The following is a 23,831-nucleotide window of genomic DNA, read 5'->3' as shown; positions in this document are numbered from 1 at the left end:
CACATCAGCGGTATTTCAGCAAGGCAAGAGAGTGAGGAGACGTCCCTGGTGGTCCAGTGTTTACGGCCCTGTGTTTCCACTTCAGCGGGGAGAGCTTTGGCTCTCCAGTTGGGGAAGTAAGATCCCCACACGCCATGTGGCCAAAAAAAAGCGAACCTCCACTAGAATAGGAATATTCACAATAAACACATCTGATGAAAAAAGTCTCATGCTTAATAAGAAAAAGAGAAAGCATCCCATTATTTACTAAAAATAATAATAATAAAGTTAGTTAACCCAATTTTTAAATGAGAAAATGATTCAAATAGGCATTTCTCAAAAATAAAATTAATATCCAAATGGCCACGGACAGACGGAAAATTTCACAAGTACATTAGTTACCAGAGACATGCAAAGTAAAACCGCAAAGGCACCACCGCCCCTCGCAGGGGGGTGAAAATAAGAAGGTGGGAAAGTGGAGGGGCGGGTGAGGATGTGGGGTGACAGATGCTCAGAGTGCAAACTGATGCCATCGCTTCAAAACATACGCAGAAGTGCCCGCTAGAACTGAATACGCGCACAGCACAACACACGGCAAGTACACTCCGAGGTTTAATCCAGCAGAAGCGCACATACACGCTCACCACTGGACACGGATTAAGACAGTCAAAGCAACACGCTCCATCCTAACTAAGCTGGAAGCTAAGCAATGCCTCTTTACACAGCGGGGATGTACGCATGGTGGTGATTCACACAACAGAACACTCCGCAGCACCCGGAGTGTTAGACAAATCTTAAAATATTCGGTTCAGCACACACACACACACGCACATGCGCACACACACGCACACTGCTCCATACCTCCCGGGAATGTAACATATATCGCAATATTAAACACTCAGAGGAGGACTTCTGGGTTTTCCATTTTCAATACAGGGCACCGTTGGCATAAAGTGCTGTAACTCTTTGCCCGGGAACAGAGTCGGGACTGACGGTCAAGTCACTGAGCTGCACAAAGCGTGTTCTGCTCACGGGTGGAGAATGGGGCTCCCCCCTGGGGTGCACCCGGGGAGGAGGTGAGCCTCCTGGGAGCCCAGAGGGAGGAACAGCTGGGAGCCGGCCCGCAGCCCCTTAGCGGGAAGTGTGATGGGCGGGGAGGGCACTCTTCCCCTTTGAGTGAGGCTGTTGGGTGCCCCATAAAGGCCCGGGGCACATCCCTTCTCCCCTGCGGGCTGCAGGCTCCGTCCTTCAGCACTGGCTCCAGGACGCGCCGGGACAGGGCTGGGCCATGGCGCCTGGGCCCTCCACCCTCCTGGGCCTGGGTGAGTCCAGGGGTGCCGGGCTGAATTCCAGGGGCAGAGGGGCTCCGCTCAGTGCTGACTCCAGCCCAGGAGACGCCGGGGTCCTGGGGGGCTACGCGGTTCCCCCTCCATCCCTGGGGGCGCCCTCAGCTTTGGCCCAGACCCAAGTGACGGGGAAGGTTCAGTCCTGGACACGGGGTGGGTGTGGGGTGAGTGCAGACAGAGAAGGGCTGGCCTGGAGGAGAGGGTCAGGGCTGTCTGAGATTGCTTCAGAGCGAGGAGAGGGCTTGCACTCAGACATCATGTTGGGGGCAGGTGTTGGGAAATCATGGGAAGACACCCGCCCACCCCATGGCTCCTCGAGGGCTCCGGGACTGCCGCCCTTGAGGAAACTGCGAGGCGGGCATCTTCTCACTAGAGCTTCTCTTCCAGCGCTTTGTCTGGCCCAGATGGCCCGCACCCAGCAGGGTGAGTCTCCCCAAACCCCTGGCTCCCCAAGGCAGACCTCGATGAGAGTGGAGCGGACCCTGGGGGCCTGGGGGCCCTGGCTTATACCCCGAGCTGCTGACGGCCCCAGTGCAGGACCCAGGCCCGGGTCTCCCCTGTCCCCCCTCTGCCCTCGATGGCCCCGCATGGACGACCCGACCCTCAGGACCGGGCTGAGCCCGCAAGCTTGCCCCCCCCGCCACCCTCCGTGAGCCCAGACCGCCCCCCACAGCGCCCCACAGCCCCGTGCAGAGAACAGTGCTCGCCCAGGCAGACACTGAGGACCAGCCGGGCCAGCTCCTCCAGCCTCCCCTGCACACCCCATGAGGCTGGTCGCTCACTGGGTTTTCTTTCACTTTCTGAATCTCCCCGCCCAGCCCGGCTCTCCCCACAGTGACTCCTCGGCCCTGCCCCTCAGCCCGGACCATCCTCCATGTCTGCTCTCAGCTCAGGAACCCCGTCCCTCCCTCGACCCCTGAGGGGCAGCTCGGCCTCCCCTCTGCCCCCTTCCCGCAGATTCCCACACTCACCCCGAGGGCACGCGTCACTGCCCTTACCCGTGGGTTCGCACAACTGTTTGTGAATATCTGTCGTCCCTCTGAACTGAGCCCCGAGGGGGCAGGCGAAGAGGTATTTCCCATATTTGTGGAGCCAGAGGCACATGGAGGCATCAGTAAATGGATGGAGGGGAACTGGCCGTGGTGGAAAGAAAGAGGGAGGGGTGAGGGGTGAGGGGTGAGGAGTGCGCTCTGCTGGCCCCTGCCTCTGCGGGGACCTCGCTGACTGAGGCCAGCTTCCTGCTTCAGGGCTGCAAGCCCTCCCCGACCCCCAACCTCTTGACAACCCCCACCGCGCCCCCACCCAGATGAGACACGTGGGGTTTCCAGAAGCCTCAGTGACAAGGACACGGAAATACACTGGGATGGAGGAAGAGAAGAAGCCTGAGAAAGCCCAGGGATGGTCTCTGCAGACTCACCCTGGACACAGGGACCCTCACCCGCCAGGGAATGTGGGGCCAGACCTGTGCTCCAGCTCCTCCACACACACACACACACACACACTCATTCACAGACACGCACACACGTACACACACATACCTGCCCACATACACAGACACACACATAGATACCTGCACACACACCCTACACACACTTGCACACACACACACATATACACACGCACCGCACACACCTGCATGCACACACACAACTGCACACACACACACCTACCCACATGCACACACTCACATACACACGTACATGCACCTGCATATATACAAACACACATATACACCACACACACGTACACACACATACCTGCCCACATACGCACACAGACACACACACCCCACAGACCTGCACACACATATACACATGCACACACACCTACCCCCAACAAACAATCTCTTCCAGCCCAGGCAGCGGCCCTTCCCTCAGCCCCAGCCCCGGTCACTCCTACCCACTCAGAGCCCTGCTTTCCTCGTCCCAGGAATGACCCGGGCGTTCCCACCCTGTGTCCCCCTGCCCCTGTCTCTAGAGTGGCCGCGGGCAGGGAGGGAGCCGCCCCCACCCCCAGCAGACAGGTCCAGGCCCCCAGCTGCTCCGCCACCCCCCATGTCACCCTGAGCGTGGTGTGACCAAGTCTCAGGGCAGCTGAGGCGGCCCCGCGCCCATATTCCTCACACTAGAGCTGCGTGGTGCAACTGCAGTGAGGGGGAGACGTGTTCCCAGGGACCGCACGGCTCCTCAGAGGAGTGGGAGCAGAGAGCGTGCCTACCCTGTGTCCCCGCGTCCCCCTGCCCCCTTCCTTAGAGTCCGGAGGACGTCACCTCAAGCTGCGAGGTGGAGCAGGGGACCAGCTGGGTGGAGGCTGCAGGAGCCGAGGGTCCGCTGGGCGGGACAGGTCGGAGCTCAGGCCCTGCGCTGCTTCTGCCTGTTAGCAGGAGCCCGGGACCTCAGCTGCCCCTCACTGGCCCCCTCCTCGGCTGGGCAGATACAGGCCTCAGCCTGGGGCGTTCACTCCGAGGGGGCTGTGCTGGGGTGGTGGGCCCGGGTTTAGGGGGCAGGGACTGAGATTCTCTGAGCACTGGGCCCCCACCACCCTCTGCCAGCTCTGTACCCTGGAAGGGAGGTGGGGCCCCTGAAGGAAGGGGTCCCCTGGGGGGAGACCCAGGGACACCAGCAGTGTGAGAAGGAGCGTCACGGGGGCGCGTGTGTGTTTGCAGAGATGTGTCTACACTGCTGTTGTTCAGTCGCTAAGTTGTCTCAGACTCTTTGCGACCCCACGGACTGCCACACCCCAGCCTTCCCTGTCCTCCGTTATTTCCCAGAGTTCACTCAAACTCACATCCGTGGAGTCGGTGATGCCATCCAGCCACCTCACCCTCTGTCGCCCCCTTCTCCCCCTGCCTTCAATCTTCCCCAGCATCGGGCCTTCTCCAGTGAGCCGGCTCTTTGCCTCAGGTGACCAAAGCACTGGAGCTTCAGCTTCAGCGTCAGCCCTCCCAGTGAATGTTCAGGGTCGATTTCCTGTGGGGTGGACTGGTTGGCTCTCCCTGGGATCCCACGGGTGGGCTCAGTGGTAAAGAACAAGCTGCTGATGCAGGAGACCCAGGAGACCCGGGTTTGATTCCTGGGTCAGGAGGATCCCCTGGAGGAGGAAATGGCAACCTATCCAGTACTCTTGCCTGGGAAATCCCACGGACAGAGGAGCCTGGCAGGATACAGTCCATGGGGTCGCAAAGAGTTGGATACGGCTTAGCAGCTAAACACCAGGAGCAACGCGGCTCCTTCCTGCCTGGGCCTTGTGTTTGCAGCTGTTTCTGTAAGGACGTAAGTGCATAAATGTCTGCACGTGGTTTCAGGGTGTGTTAAAGCCTGCATGGTGTGACGTGTGCCGCGCACACCCTTGATGGGATGCGGGTCAAGGATACACCCTGCACGTTCTGAGGGGAAGCGGCTCCTGATGCGTGGTTTGGATGAGAACAAGCCGAGCCGAGCCCTCAGGCTGGCTGTCTGTCCTGCCGCCCCTCTGCCTCCCTGTCAGTGAGACTGGGGTTCAGGCCCCCCACTGTCTGAGTGGACGCCTGCTCGCCTTCCCCATCTGGCACTTTGATGGAACCCTTCTGCTCCTCCCTCCCGGCCCCACACTCCTCGAGGCCCCAGTTCTGTCTCCCTTTAGCACTGTCTGTGCGGTGAGGCTCTGCCCTTGGACGGAGGTGACTTCCCCAGGCGACTGCTCCTCTCGGGGTTTAGCAGGGCTTCCTGGAGTTACGACACCCACCACCCCCAGAGGAGTCAGGTGCCTGGTCCCTGCATGGGACCCCACCCCAGTCCAGGGGCCTGTTCACTGACAGCCCTGGGCCTGGGCCAGGGACCCCAGATGCTGGGAAGGAGGAGAGACCCCAAGGAAGGCGAGCTGAGTCACCCTTCCTCTCTCGGGGGGTGGGGCCACAGGGATCTCCCACACTGCACCCCTCCCCTGGTCTTGCCCAGGACAGCGGATGCTGGCACCTGAAGCTATGGGAGGAGGGAACGGGGAAAGCACAGAGGTGGACCAGGAGCTAAGGGGGGGAAGAAGGTGGGCAGACCTCTTGTTCAAGCTCAAGGGTGCTCCCCACCCCCGACCTCTGAGCCAAGCCAGCAAGCTCAGGCTGGGAGATGTCGGCAGCAACAGTCAAGCCCCAAGTCCCAGTGTGTGGCCCCCGCACTGCGGGGGCAGGAGGCCTGCTTCTCCTGGGAGTGCAGTGGACACTCGCTAGCAGTGAAGTCTCCTCCAAACTGAAGGCTTGCTTACTCCTGGGGGATCTAAGCACCAGGGGGACCCCGCCCTAAATCCCTGAGCTTAATCAAAGGCAGGTCTGAATTTCCCAGCTTTGCCCTGCCCTCAGGGCCTCTGGTTGTGGGACCTGGGGGGGGGGTTGGGGGAGGGGAGCTGGGGGGACACGCACCAGGCATCTGGGGTGTGAGGGAGGGTGGAAGGGCCCAAGGGCAGGGTCTAGGGAAGCCTCAGGATGCTGAGGCCAGCCTGAGAATTGGGGCAGCTGCCTCAGGCTTTCATCAGCTCTCTGACTCCTAGGAGGCCCCCGTGAAAGCAGCCCCCGACCCACAGACTCCAGCTCCCACACAGGTGAGTAACCCCGGACTGCGCCGGCCGGGCTGGCCCTCGGGCCGCGTGGGGGCGCCCGGGGTCTGGGTGGGGCTGCATCGGGTCCGCCTGTCCGTGAACACCCTCCGTCTTCTGCTTCCAGCCCACACCCCCAGGACCACACACTGGAGAACCGGGTCCGCTTGGGCGTGGCTGGCCAGGTCTTGCTGATCCTGGTGGCGATTCTGGCAGAAGCCAGACATGGTCAGGGCAGGTCCCAACGCGCACCACAGGAATGGAGACGAAAGGGTGCGCCCCGGAGAGACCAAGCCCCAGGGGCCCCAGGACGGACATTCCCGAGGACTCGAGAGTCTCCTAGGAGACCCAGCGCCCAGCGCGGCCGGGTCCTCACGGTGAACGCGGCCGGTGGCTGGCCTGCCCAACCAGCGTGACTTCGCAGAAGCAGACGCGCCCTGGCCCGCCTGGCTGCGGGGCTCCCCTCCACGCCCGGCCCTCCTCGCCCGCCCCTGCACCCTCCTGACCGCCCTTCTCTCCAGGCTCTAAGACAAGGCCCCTTCCCTCCAGCCTCTGCCTCCCCCTTCCTCCCGCCCCTCCCTCTGGGCGTCCTTCCCACATCTGAGCCCATGACTCCCGCCCCGGAGCTCCCCGCCCCGCCTCCCTGAGCCCAGAAACCCCAGCTGCTAAGGCCCTGGCTGCCTTGGCACCGGTCACCTGCCTTACCCGGGAAGCCCTGAACTGTGCCTGCCCCGCTCCTGCCCGCATCCTGTTTCCCGTCTTTCTGGAATACTCTCTGCCTTCCAGGGTCTGAGAGTTGTCTCCTCATGACCCCACGGTCCGGTAAAAAAAGTCCAGGGAAAGAAATGTAAGTCAAAACCTCAGTGGCTCCTGTTATCTTTAAACCGGGTCAGCAACTGTGGAACTCTGCTCCGCATCATGGGGCAGCTTGGATGGGGGGCAGCTTGGGGGAGAATGGACGTGTGTACGCTTGTGTGGGTATGACTGAGTCTCTGCACTGTTCACGTGAAACTATCACAACCATTGTTAACTGGGCTATATCCCAGTACAAAATTAAAAGTAAAGCAAATCAAAACCCTTGGTGACTCATCAACAAGCAGCCTTGAGGAGAAGGGAAAGGACAGGTGTCGGCAAGATGAGAAACCAGGACCCCTGTGCCCTGCCGGCGGGAAGATGAGCAATATGCTGGTGTCTCAAAAACTAAACACAGTGTTGCCCTTCGGTTCAGCAATTTCACTCCTGGGTAGGCACGCACACAAACAGAAAACCGTGAAAACAGGACTCTAGCAGACATTTGTATCCCCAAGTTCACAGCAGCTAATGTCACCATGTGTGTGTGTGCCTGCCAAGTTGCTTCAGTCATGCCCGACTCTCTGCAACCCCGTGGACTGTAGCCGGCCAGGCTCCTCTGTCCCCGGATTCTCCAAGCAAGAACACTGGAGTGGGTTGCCATGCCCTCCTCCAGGGGATCTTCCCGACCCAGGGATCGAACCCGAGTCTCTTGAGTCTCCTGCGTTACAGGAGGTTTCTTCACCACGGCACTTCTGGGCAGCCCAAGGTAACCACAAGCCTCCATAGACTGGGAGAAGCTAAATCACCAGAGTGAAACAGGGACGAAGCACTCAGCCAGGCAGTGCTGGCTTTTTTTTCCTGGCCACCTGCAGCATGCGGGCTCTCAGCTCCCCCAACCAGGGGCTGAGCCCAAGCCCCCAGCACTGGAAGGCAGAGTCTTAACCACTGGACTACCGGGGGAGTCCGCAGAGCTGGCTTGGAACCCATAGGAACGGCACAGGCTGGGGCAGGCAGGCAGGGGAAAAGCCACAGGAGTGGACTCTCCCCTTGACCCTCTGGGAGTGAACACAGCCCTGTAGACACCTCAGTTTGAGGCTTTGAGACCCACGTCCAAGCTCTGACCTCCAGAGCCACAAGGTGGTGAATCTGAGTTGTAAGGCACTGCGTTTGTGCTAATTTGCTGCAACCAAACGAGGACTCTCCCACCTGCTGACCCACACCCTGTGGTCTCAGGAGGGGCCCCCAGGCTTCTGGAATGTGGTTCTAGGCAGGGCTTTCCTTATAAGCTCTCTGACTCAGCCCTGATCTTTCTTCCCAAGCCTCTGACCACCAGGCTCCCAAAGCGCAGCCTGGCACCGCTCCTGTCTGGGGTCTGGAGGAGATGCCTCATCTCTAGGAGCGGCAGTGCTGGGTCTGGACGCAGGAGGAAGGGTGAGTTACAGAGGGGACCAGGGCATCCCGAGGGCTGTGGCAGACAGAGTCCGTGCTTTCACTGGCTGAGACCTCCTGGGCGTCTTTCACCCTCCTGTTGGGCGATTTCATCGTCACAGGGCCCAAGAGCTTCCCCTGCTGACTTCCTGACCCCTTAATTGAAGTTTCTATTTATTATTATTTTTATAAAAACTACCAGGGTTACACAGAACTATACAAGAAAGATCTTAATGACCTCGATAACCACTATGGTGTGGTCACGCACCTAGAGCCAGACATCCCAGAATGCGAAGTCAACTGGGTCTAAGGAAGCATCACTATGAATAAAGCTAGCACAGGTAACGGAATTCCAGTTGAGCAATTTCAAATCCTGAAAGATGATGCTTTTGAAGTGTTTGACTCAATATACCAGCAAATTTGGAAAACTCAGAAGTGGCCACAGGACTGAAAAATGTCAGTTTTCATTCCAATCCCAAAGAAAGGCAATGCCAAAGAATGTTCAAACTATGGCACAACTGCACTCATCTCACACGCTAGCAAAGTAATGTTCAAAATTCTCCAAGCCAGGCTTCAGCAATATGTGAACCGTGAACTTCCAGATGTTCAAGCTGGTTTTAGAAAAGGCAGAGGAACCAGAGATCAAATTGCCAACATCTGTTGGATCACAGAAAAAACAAAGGAATTCCAGAAAAATATCAGCTTCATCAGCTACACTAAAACTTTTGACTGTGTGGATCACAACAAACTGTGGAAAATTCTTAAAGAGATGGGAATACTAGACCACATTACCTGAATCCTGAGAAACCTGTATGCAGGTCAAGAAGCAGCAGTGAGAACCGGACATGTCCCTGGTGGTCTAGTGGTTAGGGTTGGCATTCCCACTGCCTTGGCCTGGGTCAATTCCTGGTCAGGGAAGCCTTTCTTCTTCCTGTCAGCCTGCCACCTACCAATCTCCCCAAAGTGACCACAGAACTGGACATGGAACAACGGACCAGTTCAAAACTGGCCAAGGAATACATCAAGACTGTGTATTATCACTCTACTTATTAACTTATATGCAGAGCACATCATGTGAAATGCTGGGCTGGATGAATCACAAGCTGGAATCAAGACTGCCAGGAGAAATATTGATAATCTCAGATATGCAGATGACACCACCCTGATGGCAGAAAGTGAAGAGGAACTGAAGAGCCTCTTGATGAAAGTGAAAGAGGAGCGTGAAAAACTGGCTTGAAACTCAACATTCAAAAAACAAAGATCATGACATCCAGTCCTGTCACTTCACGGCAAATAGAAGGGGAAACAGTGGAAACAGTGACAGAGTTTATTCTCTTAGTCTCCAAAATCACTGCAGATGGTGACTGCAGTCATGAAATTAAAAGATGCTTACTCCTTGGGAGAAAAGCTATGACCAACCTAGACAGCATATTAAAAAGCAGAAACATTTATTTGGCGACAAAGGTCCATCTAGTCAAAGCTATGGTTTTCCCAGTAGTCACGTATGGATGTGAGAGTTGGGCTATAAAGAAAGCTGAGCACAGAAGAATTGATGCTTTTGAACTGTGGTGCTGGAGAAGACTCTTGAGAATCCCTTGGACTGCAAGGAGATCAAGCCAGCCAATGAGAAAGGATATCAACCCTGAATATTCATTGGAAGGACTGATACAGAAGCTGAAGCTCCAATAGTTTGGTCAGCTAATGTGAACAGCCATCTCATTGGAAAAGACCCTGATGCTGGGGGAGATTGAAGGCAAAAGGAGAAGGGGTGGCAGAGGATGAGATGGTTAGATTGGATTAGGGACCCAATGGACATGAGTTTGAGCAAACTCTGGGAGGGAGTGGAGGGCAGAGGAGCCTGGTGTGCTGCAGAACACGGGGTCACAAATGATGCAGTGGCTGAACAACAGCTGGCACCAATCACAAATCCAGGACAGCTTTGCTCTGTTTGTAGATACAGCTTACCTGCTGGACATCTTTCTTCACGATGACTGTCCTGGCCAGACCACACATTCTCTGACGGCAGAAGCTGGGGAACTGTCCTTTGTGGTCTTCACGCACACACAGAGCAGGGCATGCACACACAGCCACACACGTGTCCGGGCGCACGCACGCACGCCTCTACACGCGTGGATGCATTCACACACACACGCAGCCTGACGCGTGTGCACAGCACATGTTATAAATGTGTGTCAGACACAGCGCGGCGCACGTGTGTACAAGCCACATACACAAGAGCAGATAGAAAGACGGACGCCCGGAGTAAGCTGGAGGGTGGGTGAGTGAGTGCAGGGACGGAAGGAGGCTGGCTTCAGGTTCCCGCCGCAGCCGCGGGCGCGGAGCGAACTGGCCGAGGTCGGGCAGAGCCCTCGGAAAGCCCTGGGCACCCTCCTCTCCCCCCATGGATCCCCGCTCCTCGACGGAGGTTGACCTCACAGCTCCCCTTTCCGGGAGATCAGGTTTCACGTGGGTCATGGCTCCAGACCACGAAGAGAACGAGCAAGTGCTCAGCTTCAAGCATCTCCAAACATGCTGCCTCTCGGCCTGTGGCCTGGCGTGTGGCCAAACCCTTGAACCCTCTGCTGTTATTAAGACCCCAAAGGTGAGTCCAAATGCCAGGAAATCGCAGATGCTGGGGTTGCCCCCTTGGTTGTGGTTGCAGAAGGGAAGGCACCGCTGTGAGAGCAGCGAAAGAGGCTGGCAGGAGGGGAGACCCCACAGTGCAGACCCCGGGGCTTGCTGGGCCAAGGCGCGCTCAGGCGCTCACGGCCTCTGCTTCCTAACTCCCAGGGCCTCCTGTCACCATCACCCGCCAGGGCGGACCCTGGACTCCACAAGCAGAAGGATCCTTCCCTTGGACGGCGGGGTCCACTCGGGGCATGTGGTCCATCCCAGGGGTGGGGGCGGAGTCCAAACCTCAGTCTGCCCGTTGGGTTGAGTGTGACCTGCCTGCCCCGCTGTTCCCAGGCCCCCAACTCCCTGATCACACAGTGGAGGCTTGTCCGCGTGGGTCTGTCCACATTGATCCTGGTGCTGCTGGGGGTGCTGCTGTCTCAGGCACGGCCCAGTCAGAGGAGGTCCCAAGGCTAGAGTAAGAGCAACTGGGATGGAGCTGCACACCCCCTGGGGTTTCCAAAACCTCAGAACAAGGTCTTGGTCATGGGCTGTGATGGCGGAGAAGTCCTGGGGCTTCTCTGGTGGGGAGATGGGTAGGAATCCGCCTGCCAACTGGGATGGGGCGGCACACCCCCTGCGGTTTCCAAAACCTCAGAACAAGGTCTCGGTCACGGGCTGTGATGGCAGAGAAGTCCTGGGGCTTCTCTGGTGGTGAGGTGGGTAGGAATCCGCCTGCCTAATGCAGGGGACACAGGTTTGATCCCTGGTCCAGGAAGACCCCACAGGCTGAGAAGCAGCTGAAGCCCGAGAGCTGAAACTACCAGGCCCGTGCCTAGAGCCCGTGCTACACAAGAAAAGCCACTGCAACGAGAGCCTGAGCATACAACCCAGAGCGGCCCGCTCGCCGCAACGAGAGCCTGTGCATGCAACCCAGAGTGGCCCCACTCACTGCAACGAGAGCCCGTGCATGCAGCCAAGAGCAGCCCGCTCACCGCAATGACAGGAAGCCCACGCGAAGCAGCGGCTTCTGAAGAGCTGGAGGCATGCGGCAGGGAACCCCGTGCTGAGGACCTAATGGCTGGGAAGCCTGTTGGTTCAGGGGGCGTGGGCAGGGCCAGGGATGCTCCATGGAGGGGGATTCTCCACCACCAGGCTGCCCCTCGCCCTGGTGTCCGCTCGGCGCCAGGATGCTCTTCCCCCGGACCCCGTGCCCCAGTGACAGGACACCTCGTCCGCACGAAGGCTGAGTCCCTCACTCTGCTCTGTCCCAGCGCCGTGTGCTGTGGACTTTCTGATGCCGGGGCACAAACGACTTTAAACTCCTTCGTTTGAAGCCTATTGGCCCCTGGACAGAGTCTCTGACTTAAGACTGCTTTTCCTCCTTGCATGCTGGCTGACAGGTGAGGGTGACCAGACGTCTACGAACAATAAATGCAGAGAAAGGGGACCCTCCTGCACTGAGAGCAAGAGAGAAAGTAAACTGGTGCGGCCGCTATGGGGAACAGTATGGGGGAGGCCCCCAAAATAAAACATACAGCTGCCGTAAGCGGCAATCCAGTCCTGGGCCCAAGTCCAGAGAGGACCATCCAGTAAAGGAAACCACACCCTGGACATCCACAGAGAAGGCTGCAGCCTGGGGAGGGAGAGAGGGAAAGGGGTGCTGCCCGACTCGGAGAGCAGAGCCCAGATGAGCGGGGCCTGGAGGGGAGCCGGCCTGCTAGATGGAGGCAACAGCGTGCAAGAATGTTCCGGAAGGCCAACGGGAAGATGGGCGGTAACCAAAGGGCCGCCTGTCCAGGCATCATCTGGTTCCATCAGCCCTTAAGGAAACTTCCCGCATCCTGGCCACAGAGAAAGAGCTTATTCCTGTTGTTTCCATGATGGTTTTACACTTTTAGATTCTTATTTTGTACTGCTACAGGCTCCCCAAATTACACACATCTTTACAATCTCTTAGTTACTGAGGGCTTCCCTGGTGGCTCAGCTGGTAAAGAATCCGCCTGCAATGTGGGAGACCTGGGTTTGATCCCTGGGTTGGGAAGATCCCCTGGAGAAGGGAAAGGCTACCCACTCCAGTATTCTGGCCTGGAGTTCACCCGCAGTTAGCAATAAGGAGAAACAAGGACAGCAGGCCATGGCTGGTACTCTGCCCCCAGCGCAGCCCGCATCTGACCAGCGCGGCTTGGCTGGTCCTCCGCCCCCAGCGTGCACCCGCAGTCAGCAATAAGGAGAAACAAGGCCAGTGCAGCTTGGCTGGTCCTCTGCCCCCAGCGCAGCCCGCATCTGACCAGCGCGGTCTGGGCCCTGCCCTGGGTGCCTCACTTCTCCCTTCTCGGCCGGCTCGCTTTCCCCAGCGGCCCGGCACTGCTCTCATCCCCCCTGTGAGGGGAGGCATCCCGGGTCTCTGGTCGGGAGACAGATGGAAACCTCACTGCGTCCACACAGGTGGCCCCGAGCCGGAGACTCGAGATGAACACGAGCCATTCAAAACCAGGAGGGGCTCAGACCTTGGATAGGAGCCTCTGATCTTCTGACAGTGCAGCCCTGAGCCCGGCATCGGGCTCTCGTCACCTGATGGCACATTTGGACCAGGCCTGGAGCACACATCTGGGTTTATGACGGGCAGAAACTGTTTTCTGAACCAAAAGGATTCTTACATCTTCTGTGGGGTGGCCTCGGAGACTGACATGTACGAAAATAGCTGCTTGGCTTCTGGAGAAAAGGTGCAGATGCCTGGGGGGAGAAAGGTCATCAGACCAGGAAGCCTTAGTGCAACTTAGTCACAGGAGGCCTCAGAGGTGGTCAGAAATGTCTGTCGAACCCACTGTCCACTCCAGCCTCAGCCTGCGCAAACCAGGGCCCGGCTCCGGGGAGGGTCAGTCCCCTTCCTGTGGGGCTGCTGACCTGACAATCTTGTGACAGGAAGCCCCAGCCCCGGAGAGGACACACCCTGTGCTCTGTCTGTCCGGAGGACACCCAGGTCTCCCCATCCTCACAGCCTGGACCGCAGGGAGGAGACGCCATGCCCCCCGCCCTCCCCGCCCTGCTCTGCCTCGGTGAGATGGGGAGGGGCGGGGGGAGCCCTGGTCTGAAGGGACCCCCCCAGCCAGCCTGCTCCCTCAGGGGACCCCAGGGCCCAGGAGGCTCCCGGGGAGGAGAGGCGCTGCTCAGAGCGGAGGGCAGAGCTCTCACAGGGCTCTCTCTTCCAGGGCTGAGTGTGGGCCTGAGGACCCAGGTGCAGGCCGGTGAGTCTGTCCCAGGCCCAACTCCCTCCTCTCGTGGGGACAAGGGTCTCCCCCAGGCCACAGGGAGGGGGAGGGCAGCTCGGGGCTCACACAGGGGGAGGCTGGGAGGTCTGGGCTGAGAGCCAGGGCCTGGGGGGATGCCTGGTGAGCCCGCCTCTGATTCCTTTCCAGGGACCCATCCCAAACCCACCATCTGGGCTGAGCCTGGCTCTGTGGTCCCCTGGGGGAGCCCCGTGACCATCTGGTGTCAGGGGACCCCAGGGGCCCAGGTGTTCCATCTGGATAAAGAGGGAAGCACGGTTCTCTGGGACAGACAGGAAGTACTGAAACCCGGGGACAAGTCCCGCCCAGCTCGCCGTCCCACAGACGACAGAGGACCACGCAGGGAGCTATCGGTGCTATTATCTCAGGGGAACTCGCTGCTCAGAGCCCAGTGACCCCCTGGAGCTGGTGCTGACAGCTGAGGGACTCTCGGGACAAGGCCCGCCCAGCTCGCTGTCCCACAGACGACAGAGGGCCACGCAGGGAGCTATCAGCGCTATTATCTCAGGGGAACTCGCTGCTCAGAGCCCAGTGACCCCCTGGAGCTGGTGCTGACAGGTGAGGGACTCTCGGGGGCCTTGGGCTCTGCCCTCAGGAACAGGGTCTGCTCTCAGGAGGTGTCCCTCTCCCAGCCCAGCCCTGGGGGGGAGCCCCACAGATCCAGCTGCCTCCTTCTCTCCTAGGATGCTACGGCAAACCCCACCTCTCAGCCCTGCCGAGCCCTGTGATGACCTCAGGAGGGAACGTGACCCTCCAGTGTGGCTCCCGTCAGGGATTTGACGATTCCTTCTGACTAAGGAAGGAGAAGACAAGTCCTGTCAGACACTGGATGGACAGCGACGCCCTGACGGGCAGACACAGGCCCTGTTCCCCGTGGGCCCCGTGACCCCTGGACTCGGGTGGACGTTCAGATGCTACGGCTTTAACAGGGACAGCCCCCGGGTGTGGTCGGCCCCCAGCGACCCCCTGGAGCTCCAGGTCTCAGGTGAGGAAGTCCTGACCCCATACATTTGTGCAGACAAGACAACGTACTGGGGTCTCTGCTCCAGGGGAGCCCTGTAGAGGGTGGGGAGAGGAGCGTGGAGCTCACAGGACAGACACACAGACCGAGAGCCGGCGAGCCTGGGGCCGGGCCGGGAGAGGGGGTCCCCGGGGAAAGCGGTCCCCACAACCTGGCACGTGTCTCTCCCCAGGGCTGTCTGGGAAGCCCTCCCTCCTGACCACGCAGGGCCCTGTCGTCACCTCTGGACAGAACCTGACCCTCCAGTGTCACTCTGACGGCGGCTACGCCAGATTCGCTCTGTCCAAGGAGGAGGGATAGGACCTCGCCCAGCGCCCTGCCAGGAGGCCCCAGGGGGGGCTCTCTCAGGCCGACTTCCCCCTGGGCCCGGTGGGCACCGTCCATGGGGGCCAGTACAGATGCTACAGTGGACACGGCCTCTCCTCCAAGTGGTCGGCCCCCAGCGAGCCCCTGGAGCTGCTGGTGGCAGGAGAGGAGCCAGAAGGTCAGTCGGGGACCAGACTCTGCACAGGCCCCACTGGGGAGCCCCAGGGGTGATGCTGGGACCAGGGGCAGGGGTCCCAGGGAGGGGACAGAGAGACGGGGTGGGGGAGGAGAGACTCAGAGAAACAGAGACAGCGCTGAGGGTCCAGAGAGGCCCGCGGAGTCTCGCTCAGAACCGGGCCGGTGCCCGCACCCCCTTCCTCTCTGCAGGACGGCTCAGAGACAGACCCTCCCTCTCGGTGCGGCCGGGCCCCTTGGTGGGCCCGGGGGAGACCGTGACCCTGCTGTGTCAGTCGGGAAACAGGACGGACACCTTCCTTCTGTCCAAGGAGGGGGCAGCCCACCGCTCCCTGCGTCTGCGCTCCTGGGACCAGGACGGGTGGTACCAGGCCGAGTTCTCCTTGAGCCCGGTGACCGCGGCCCACGGGGGCACCTACATGTGCTACCGCTCCCTCAGCACAGACCCCTACCTGCTCTCTCAGCCCAGTGAGCCCCTGGTGCTTGCGGTCTCAGGTGAGGTCCAGGGATCAGCTCTGACAGAGCCCCCCTTCCTAGGGTGGGAGTTAAGGGGCTCCACAGAGAGTCAAGGAGGGTCATGAAGATGGGACCCAGGCTTCAGAGGGACGGAGCGAAACGCTCCCCCCACCCCACGCCCTTTCCCACATCCTGTCACCGGACTTCTCAGGGAGGGGGGAGGAGGCAGAAAGCCAGGGGCAGCCGCGGGGCCAATTCAGAGAAGCACTGAGCCGAGCAGGTTCCAGGTAGCTGCAGCCCCTCCCCAGCCACAGGGGTCATCCAGAATCCTCTGGGGACCCCAGCCCCCTAATAGGGGCTAAATGTAACAGCTCCTGAGACAATGGGGTCTCTAAAGTGAGTGGACAACTGGCCCCAGGCCTGTCCCTGGGTCCTTGGCTAATCAAAAACTGCTTCCAGTCTCAGCACCCCTGGTGTCCTGGGGGCAGTGCTGGAAATTGGGCAGAGAAGCAGGGCAATTGCAGCCTCCAGGGGCTCTGAGGCTGATGGATGAAGGGTCAGGGATCATGGAGCAGGAGATGCTGGGGCCCAGCCTGGTGGGGGGAGCAGCAGGGCTGCAGAGGGGAGAAGCAGCCCCACCCTCACCCCCTTCCTGATTCCGCAGGAGGTTCAGAGGATCAGCCCGCCCTTCGGTGGAGTCAGGATCTGCAGAGAAAGAGTGAGGCTCTTGGGGAGGTGGTGGCGGGTCCGGGGCGGAGCAGGGCTGAATATGCCCCTGGTTCAGGCCCCTCTGGAGACTCTGATGTGGACCCCCTCACCCTCACCACACCCGCGTGCGGGCCTCAGCTTCTCCCAGTGTGAAAGGAGGGACCCGTGGCCCAGATCTTAGATTTCCTCAGCTCTGACCTGGGTGTGACCCCCATCAGGCGAGGAGCACAGGGAGCCCCTGACAGGTGACTGTGGGGGCCTATCCCCTCCGCTGCAGCATGGTGACAGCGTGTGTGTGGGGAGGACCCAGAGGCCCCTGCACGCAGCCCGCCCCAGGACACGGGAGGCCCCTCAGCCCCAGCTGAGACCCTCGGGCAGCCCCCTGCAGGTGGGGCCCCAGAGCAGGAAGCTGGCGTCCCCCTGGGGGCCAGCTCAGGAGGCGCTCAGGGCGCCCACGGCCCCAGCTCCGGCCCCGGCTCCGGCCACCCAGGCCGGTCACCAGGCCCGTCGTGGCTTCTCTGAGCCTGTCTCCACGTCTGTGAGGCGGGCGGGCTGGAGACGGACGCAGACCCCAGCGCGCGTCTGCACCCAGAGGCGCCCCGTGAGCGGCACCCTGTCACCCAGGCGTCTGTGCTGCCCCAGGCCTCACGCGGCGCCTGAGTGTCCTCATTGGGGTCCCGGTGGCCTTCGTCCTGCTGCTCCTCGCCCTTCTCCTCCTCTTCCTCCGCCACCGGGGTCAGGACAGGCGCAGGACGTCGGGTGAGTAGGGAACGGGGTGACCGGGCCCCTGCAGGCCGGGGTCTTCGGGCTCCACTCAAAGGGAAACCTAACAGATGGGAAGGTCAGCTTAGAAAACATCGTCCAGAGACCAATGCTCGAAAACTCAGCAAGAAAACACCCACCGTGTCAGCGCAGTGCACTAATTTAAGCCATTTCCCTCCTTCTCAGTGTCACAAACACAAAACACACACCGCGAGCCCAGGCTGCCTTCTCTCCTCCTGAATCCCACATGGAGGGCGGGGGTTACCACATCCCCGGGGCCAAGCCTCTGTCCCTCTGAGGCTCTCGGAACCCCGCCCAGCGGTGCCCCTGCTCTGCTGCAGATGCTGCCGTGAGCGACGCACAGCCTGAGGTGGGGCTGCAGCTGGACCATCGGGTGAGGCCCCTGCTCCCGTCCAGCCACCACAGACCCTCTGTTGCCAAACTCAGCCCTGCGCAAGCATCGCTGTGCTCACACCCCAGCTCCAGCCGTGCCCACCCCGACTCCTCCTTCCGGCTCCCTGGGTCCTGCTGTGACCCCACCCTCCCCTTGCCCGGTGACCTCACGGCCCCACCTTCGGGGCGCCTTTCCCAGCTCCATGTCCTCTGGCTGACCTTCTGGTGTGAGGGTGCAGCCCATCGGTGGATGGCCCGCACGCCCCAGGCCACCCTTCACCCCCAGCAAAGGGCGCGGGAGAGCGGGCACCACCCCCCGGCCTGGCAGGGACAGTGGGTGCTCGCCTCGGGTGAGAGGGGCCCCACGCCAACCATCAGGCAGAGTCCCAGAACGCAAGGTCCTGACGAGGAAAGCAAATCAAGAGGCTGACGGGGCGCACGGGGTGGGCACCTCGGTAGGAAGGCCCTGAGGCGGGAGGGATGCACTTTAGCAGGAAGACAGCCATGTGCCGCGCCAGATGAGCAAGAGCTCAGGGCTCAGACACAGAGCAGGGCCACACAAAGCACCTGGAGGCTCCCGGGCGTCAGGAGGCCCCTGGAGTTTCCATCAGGAGAGTGAGCTGACCTGACCCGAGGTTCCAAACCTCACTCTGGGAACAGCGGGGAGCTGGCTGCAGGAGGGCCGGTGGACCCAGAAGGCGCCTGTCCTGTCTCACTGTCTCCCTCCAGCAGAACAGGCAGGAGGCAGACTCCAGGAGGGGATGGGCACCCTGTGAACCCCCGAGATCAAGACGAAGGCGGGAGGTGTCCCCGTCTCCTGCCGGTTGGGGGGATTCCGGGAAGGATGGACAGACACAAGGCAGATGGGTCCTCCTCTCCAGGCCCCCAGGCGCCCCATCTCACACACCTTCCTCCCCAACACAGGCTGCCATGTCCAAAGCCCCCCAGGACGTGACCTACGCCCAGCTGAACCACTCGATAGTCAGAAGGGAGACGGCTGCAATCCCCAGCCCCCCAGCGGGGGAGCCCCCAGCAGACCCCAGTGAGCGCGCTGCTCTCACCATTCGCTAGCCCAGGAAGGACCCAGACCCCGGGCTCCAGGGACCAGATCTCAGGGGCCCCAGAAGTCACGGGAGCTGCCAGCAGTGGACACCACCTAACGACCAGCAGCCAGTACCTGGACTCCTAACATACCACCAGGAGCCCCTGGGACCCTTTCGGGTCAACTGGTGGTACCCTCAAAGATAACCAATGTCCTGACATTCATGAAATAATGCAACAGACTCGTCTAAAATCCGTGTGTGGATGAAAAGTAAACTGTCTCCAAGCTCTACTCCGTCCTGGAGGCTGAAGGGGACAGTGTCACTGAGCTTCTTGGAAGAACGGGACGTATTTTGCTGGTGGGAATCAGGCCCCTGTCGGTTGAGGGCCTCGCTTTGTCTTTGGAGCCCAAACGGGAGACGAGACTACCCGCCTCTCTCTGACCTCGTCTGCCGTGTCCCTCTCCCACTGCTGGGGGTGCGGGTAACTCTTTGGACCCCCTAGCTAACTTAGGATCCTGCGCCCTTCTCTCAGCCGCAGCTGCGTGATCCTTCTTGCCGTGTGAGGTGCCAGGCTGCAGGCTTGGGATAGGAAAGTAGCTGTCTCCTTTGGGGGGTCTTTATTCTGCCTGTCACACACTGTGAGTGTGTGCACCATTCAATGGTCACTAGAGTTAGCAGCAGCAGCAGCTGTAAACGTATACAGTTGTATATATGTAAACGTATACGTATACAATTGCAGAACACATTTCACCGTCCCTCAAACGTTGCTTGGTTGTCTGCAGGTGTGCTCTGATGTCTGCCCTAGGTGGCCACTGATTTGCTTTCTGTGTTTATAAATTTGCTTTTTAAGATATTTCATATAAACAAGATCAAATTAATATTTAATTATCTTAGTCTGATCTTCTTTTGTACAAATAAGATTAAAAATACTTAGTCTTTTCATTCAGGCTGTTATCCTACATTTGGAATAATTTCCTTTTAGTTTTTTCCGTGTTTTGCATTGATCTATAGTTTCTTCTTTTTACTGTTGACTCTATTCCGTGGATTGTATTACTGTGTTCTGTTCATTCATTTACCAATTAACAAACATTTGAATTGCATCTCGTTGTTGACTATGATGGATGAGCGTGCAAACAGTGTTAGGTCTGTGCTTGTACAGAGATAAGCATGTGTGTTGAGGACCAAAGCCAAAAGCAAACCACAACAAACACAGGACAACATGGGAGCTGGAGGCTGAGTCCAGGAAACGACAAGGCAAACGACGTGCGCCATACGGACGAATTAAAACACTGATGCGCGCAGGAAGAAACGGACGAACTTAGCACCACGAGTGAGCATGCCACAGAAGCCAGAAAAAGCAGTGACCTCACCGCCCACACCAAGAATTCAGGAAGAGACAGCACGTCATCTCACTGGAAGGTAGAAGGTGGGAGTAAACACAAGGGTAGCTAATGAGGAAGACAGTCAAGACGCAGAGAAAGTCAACCAAGGCCAAAAGCACACTCGTTCTTGACAACAGTCGTAGATTCTGACACCACAACCAGGTAAAAACAGAGGAGCCATATTTGTCAATATCGTGAACGAAATCGCAGCAGCAGCACAAACCCTACAGAATTTATTTGGTGACAGAACGTGAAACATTTGATACCAACACCCAGAAAGTGAAGAGGAAATGGAAATACTCCACTGCACGATTTACTAAAAGGACTTAAGATTACGTGGAATATTGATCACTTTATTCATTGCCTCGGTAATCAAATGCCCGTGACTGAACTATGGAGAACCTGAAAGGCCAAACTGAGAGACAAGGAAGATAGAATGCTGGTGTGGGGGTGGGGAGACACTTTGGTCAAAGGGCACAAACTTGTGGTTATAAGCTGAGTAAGTTCTGGGCGTTCCGCAGACGGCAGGGCGATGATAGCTAGCAGCGCTGTTTCACACTTCGAGTCTTGTGAAGAGAGTAGCTCTTAAGTGCTCGATCCACAGAAAAGGAGACAGCAGCTGTGATGACACAGAGTGGTTCAGCGCAGCTGCACTGGTAACTAACTCTCCACGTGTGTCAGTTTGGGACGCTTTGCTGGAGATTATGTATTCATTGTTTTAACTTAACAAATAACTGACGGTCTTTATCCGGCCGTGCTGGGTCTGAGGTGGGGCCCGCGGGATCTTTGATCTTCTCGCAGCAAGCGGGGCATGCAGTTGGGCATGGAGGGGTCCCGGGAGCCCCCACTCTGCCCCTCTGCCTGTGAGGAGGAGCCCCCAGTGGCAGGACCGGCTCCTCCCTCTCCCCGTCCCCACCAGGGACAGGGAGTCCCTCTGCTCTGACCACTGTGGTGCACACACTGACACAGCCCTGCAGTGCGAGCTCCTGGATTTCAAGGAGGAGTTGACTTTGTTACTGGAGTCCTGTGGGGCCCCGTATCCAAGGGTCCGGAGACCCTCTCTTTACAGACAGAAGGCTTCAGCCTGACCAGAGGGTCACAGGGCTCCCCTTGGTGACCGTGGCCCTGGGCCCGCCCAGATGGAGGGTGACGGGAGACTCCTGGAAAGGACGCAGAGCTGAAGTGTCGGGTGCCCTTCTGCCCTCGGTTCCCCCAAATGTCACTGCAAGGCTGTCCCCAGACTGGTCACCAGCCAGCCACACGCACTGTGCTCCCCACTGATGGCAGGGCCGGGGCCTGTCGTGGGGCTGAAGCAGGGGGTCTGGGGAGAGCTCACCCACCTTGACCTGGTCCCATAGGCCCCGACAGGGCCCTGGAATCAAGTGTAGGGATAATACACATAACAACTACAAAATAAAGGGGGTAAGAACAATGTGACCTATAGATTTATAAGTCTCTATGTTTCCCGTGAAGAGGTAAAATTCCCTTTCCGTGTAAAGTTGGCCATGTACCTGATAATCTCTAGGACAGCCACTTAAACAGCAAAGAGGCATGGTTACACACCAATGGAGAAACTAAAATGGATGCTAAAAATATGTTTAAATCCAAGGAGAGGCAGGAAAGGGTGAGCAGAAGAGCCAGAAAGACGAGGGAGAGCATTTTAAGGGTGAGACGGTAAACCCAGACAACAATCTTATCAGTAATAACAGTATATGAGAACGGGCCAAACACAGCAATTAAAAGAAATTGTCAGATTGGTTTAAGAAAAAAACCACTGCCACCAAGACCCTACACTGTGAAGCTTAGGAAAAGCTCACTTCAAATACAACATATAAAAGAAAAACAATGAACAATATGAACGAATCTTGGAAACATTACTCCATGTGACGTCAGCCTGGCACAAAGTATCTCCTAGTGTATGATCTCCCTGACATGAACTGCTGGGAACAGCCAAATCCCTAAAGGCAGGAATTAGAACGGAGCTGACCAGGGGCTGGTTCTAAGAGGACCTAAGGGATTCTCACTTAACTGGTACAGAGTTTCTGTTCCGGATCACGAAAATGTTCTGGAAGATGGACAGTGGCCATGAATGCCCAACATGGTAAATGTGCTTAAGGCCCATTTTAATCATGTTTCAGCAGTGGAAAATATCAGTGTATAGGTTTTATACACTAAAATAGTAGAAGGATTAAAAATGTACTATGCAAACTCTAACCAAAAGAAAACTTAAGTGGTTGTATTGGTTGCCGTTTACCATAAATGACCACCGACTTGGTGAATTAAAAGACTTGTATGATCTTACAGCTCTAGGAGGTCAGGAGTATGGAATCGGGCTCACTGGCGTGAAGTCAAGAAACAAGAAGTTTCATTTAGTTCATCTAAGCCCAGGATCGGAAGTCTGGAAGGCAGCTGAATTCTAAATATTGATCATGTGTCCAGCAATGTTGGAAAACTACTTTAAATTTTTTTTTCTTTCTTTATTTCACTGTATCTGGTCTTTGTTGTGGCCTGTGGGATCTAGTCCCCCGACCAGGGATCGAACCTGGGCCCCCTGCACAGGGAGCGTGGAGTCTTAGCCATTGCACCAGCAGGGAACTCCCAGAAAACTCCTTCCTAACTAGCATAGAACATCTCCGCGCTACTTTGTATTTCTGTGCACACAGGTGCGCAGTCTCTTCGTAATGCGATATTGATCTCACCCACTTCAGAGCTGCTGGCTCTGTCTGGTCTCACTTCCTTGGTAGGTACCGCCAGAGCGCGGGTGAAGAGACGTGGTCGTGGGGACATACTTGGATCCTTGCCAGGCACAGACGTCTCACAAGTGACGTCCAGGGTTGATTGCTAAACATGCCTTCACCGATGAAAGGAAATCCCTTTATTTCTGATGTGTTTTTATTTTCAGCAGAAACCGTAGGCATATTTTAGCAAAGGCTTTGCCTACATGTGTTGAGGTGATTATTCTTTCACTTGTTGTATCAATATATTGCATGATGTGATAGATTTTTAAAATTTTAAGTTACTCTGTCCACCCAAAAACAAATAAACACACAAACAAACCCACAATACAGTCATGAGTAACGTCCCTTGAACGTGTCACTAAATCTGACTCGTGTACATTGTTCATGGATTTACATGCAAGGCCATGGGAGAGCTCATCCTTTCCCTTTCCCATTTAAAATTCCCTTGTCAGGTTTTGGTGAGTATATCTTTCTGGTCTGATAAAAGTGTTGAAGTGTTGAGGTATATGCCTTCTTTTTCTGTTTTAAAGAAAAGTTTATGCGGTTACGAAGTGTGTGTGTCTGTGTGTCTGTGTGTTTAATAAGTCCATAATTGTTTGGGACTCCCCTGGTGGTCCAGTGACTAAGGCTCGATGCCCCCAGGGGAGGGGCCCAGGTTCCATCCCTGAATAGGGAGCTAGATGCCACTCGTCACACTAAGGATCTGCATGCCGCAGCTGAAGACCCCAGCTGCCACCGGAGAGCGAAGACTTCGCACACCACCGTGAAGACCCAGCAGAGCCAGCTAAATTAAATTATACAGAAAAATATTTGTTT

General features: G+C 57.7%; 1 protein-coding gene and 1 long non-coding RNA gene across 2 annotated transcripts; both read left to right on the top strand.

The window, feature by feature from the left end:
* The first annotated feature begins 4,131 nt into the window (after window positions 1–4,131).
* On the top strand, window positions 4,132–6,173 carry LOC148774259 (uncharacterized). The gene is made up of 4 exons (XR_016035884.1): window positions 4,132–4,228; window positions 4,407–4,597; window positions 5,844–5,894; window positions 6,016–6,173. It is a non-coding gene; the product is annotated as an uncharacterized LOC148774259 (long non-coding RNA).
* Window positions 6,174–13,324: 7,151 nt separating this feature from the next.
* On the top strand, window positions 13,325–19,888 carry LOC129545981 (leukocyte immunoglobulin-like receptor subfamily A member 6). Its single transcript, XM_088830699.1, is given in 11 exon segments — window positions 13,325–13,969; window positions 14,141–14,402; window positions 14,451–14,569; window positions 14,695–14,790; window positions 14,793–14,996; window positions 15,205–15,516; window positions 15,726–16,028; window positions 16,654–16,707; window positions 17,340–17,456; window positions 17,801–17,853; window positions 18,777–19,888. Coding segments are annotated over 11 exon segments (1,890 nt in total). The 5' UTR covers window positions 13,325–13,746; the 3' UTR covers window positions 18,924–19,888.
* The last annotated feature ends 3,943 nt before the right edge of the window (window positions 19,889–23,831 follow it).

The sequence above is a fragment of the Moschus berezovskii genome, chromosome 22, assembly GCF_049115385.1.
Source record: "Moschus berezovskii isolate FMDL1 chromosome 22, NW_MosBer_1.0, whole genome shotgun sequence".
NCBI lineage: Eukaryota > Metazoa > Chordata > Mammalia > Artiodactyla > Moschidae > Moschus > Moschus berezovskii.
Note: the sequence above shows the minus strand (reverse complement) of the source record. Positions and strands in the feature narration are given on the sequence as shown.